The 2,025-nt window shown below is 49.4% G+C and overlaps 1 protein-coding gene across 1 annotated transcript; it reads left to right on the top strand.

Moving 5' to 3' along the window:
* The first annotated feature begins 825 nt into the window (after positions 1–825).
* On the top strand, positions 826–1,314 carry LOC123072946 (zinc finger protein 628-like). Its single transcript, XM_044496608.1, has one exon. It carries the CDS (start codon positions 826–828, stop codon positions 1,312–1,314), a length of 489 nt encoding a protein of 162 aa, XP_044352543.1.
* Positions 1,315–2,025: the final 711 nt, after the last annotated feature.

The raw sequence follows: 2,025 nt of genomic DNA, 5'->3' as shown, positions 1-2,025 counted from the left end.
CAATCACATCGCAATAATGCCAACTTACCCGATTAGCAAGTGGTAGCCCGCCTTTCATGCCCATGGCATCGCCACATACATCGTGTCTTGCTTTGATGATATGGCTCGTTCTTCAGTCTACACCAGGAGTACAAGCTAATCTGTGCATGCAGCCAAACTAATCAGCAAAGAGCTTTTTTTGTGAAAAAAGTTCAGTTGCCATATATTGAGTAACACAATATTGATGATATGTTTCATCACAAGGATGGGGTCGGTGTTTTTATATTTCTTTTTATTTTCGTTCTTGGTTGTGTGCATCCTTAATATCTTTCAATATCTTGTTGGTGTAGAGGCTGGGTGTAATTGATATCTTTGCGATATTAATATATTCACTTTATAAAAAAAATTGAGTAGCACAAGCCCTTGCAAAAATGCCCTTATAAAGACTGAAAAATTGAACATTGTCCCACACTAAATGAACATCAACGAGAATCTTGAAATAAATCCACGTAAATCTAAAACTTCAACTCCGATGGACCAAGGAATTTAACCTTGCTTGCTACAACCAATCCACGATAGTTGTTTTTTGCTTGCCTAGATATATTTTGGCGAGATCTACCCCTATGAAGAACGCATGATGAGAACTGATGGTCGACAAGGATCACTACTACCAAAACTACTTTAACCACTGTAGGCATGCTGGACCTCCAAGTCCAAGGTCCTTTGTCATTAGCGCGCTGCAGCCATTGGGGCCCACTGCGCTGCTTGCAATAATTAATGCGACTCCCGCATTTAGGAAGTTGTAGGCTTCCTTTCATGGGAGCTATAACAAACTTGATCACTTTCATGAAGGAAGGTGGAGGTATGGTCGTCCGGCCAGACGGCCATTCATCTACTATGGAAGCAGCTTCGCCTGCGGTGGCGGCGGCAGGCACTGCTTCTCTGGACCTGTCTCTAACACTGGCCCCTGTGTCACCACCACCACCAGCACCACCTTCCTCCTCTTGTTGGGCTGCAGCAGAAGTTGTTCTTCCTTCTTCTACAGGGGCCGGTGGCAATTACCATGGCCATGGTGGTGGGAGGCTCTTCTTGTGCCTCTTCTGCGATAAGACCTTCCTCAAGTCGCAGGCGTTGGGGGTCCACCAGAACGCGCACAAGAAGGAGAGAGCCGCCGGCAGCTGGAACGCCCAACTCTACCTTCGCGCGGCAGGGGCAGACAACCAGCCGGCCGCCGCGACGTCCATGCTGCCAGCGACCTGGCCGCCCGCACTACTCGCATGTTGTCCATTTTACTTTTCTGAATTTTGCCTCCACTGGCTTTGCAAAAAGGAGTAGCTCATTAACGCATGTTGATCGACTGGCTTTTGCCAAACTGTTACTACCTCTGTAGCCATGATAGATCTGCCTCCATGTTCCTATGCGGGTGTTCCTCCGTGGTTGGCTGTAGCCGGCGGAGGCCCACGCCAATTGGACGTTAGTGCTGCTCGCAGTAGTGCGGCACCCAGATATAGCAAGTGGCTGTCTTCCTTCCATGGAGAAAGAATCTTGCATTTTGCTCTGGACAAGTGTCCAAGTATCTGTTGTTTGTCCAGGAGAGATGGGGTCCAACCTACTAATGCTGGTATTTTTCCATGTTAGTTGTACAAGTGTGATTGTCCCCGGTATAGCTGATGTGTTGTGGACTATTTGGAAGCTTAGGTACAATGCATGCTCTAAGCATGACTAGCTCATACACGTACGAGTCCAGTGATCCTGAACGGTGGCTCCGGAGGTCGCCGCGGCCTCATAGTCAAGGTGTGCCGGCGGCGTCTCTCGTGCGCCCGCAACTGTTTTTGGTGGCTGCGGGTAGGGCCGCGGTGGATAAGGTCATGTACGTACAGTAGAGACGCGCGACGTATAGTGCCCGCCACAGCTATATATGCATGGCAGGTGGTAGCATGACCAAAAATAGCTGTGACGCACTGGTGGAAAAAGGGCCTTTGGTCGCGGTTCGCAACTGCCATTAGTCGCGGTTGCGCAACCGCGACCGAACGGGCGCGACTAAAG

Source organism: Triticum aestivum, chromosome 3B (assembly GCF_018294505.1).
Source record: "Triticum aestivum cultivar Chinese Spring chromosome 3B, IWGSC CS RefSeq v2.1, whole genome shotgun sequence".
Taxonomy (NCBI): domain Eukaryota; kingdom Viridiplantae; phylum Streptophyta; class Magnoliopsida; order Poales; family Poaceae; genus Triticum; species Triticum aestivum.
The sequence above is the reverse complement of the archived record's forward strand: the minus strand, read 5'-3'. Positions and strand labels throughout refer to the sequence as shown.

What these genes read in the sequence shown, in the direction of transcription:
- LOC123072946 (XM_044496608.1), top strand. Translation starts at nt 826, where the DNA reads ATGAAGGAAGGTGGAGGTATGGTCGTCCGGCCAGACGGCCATTCATCT.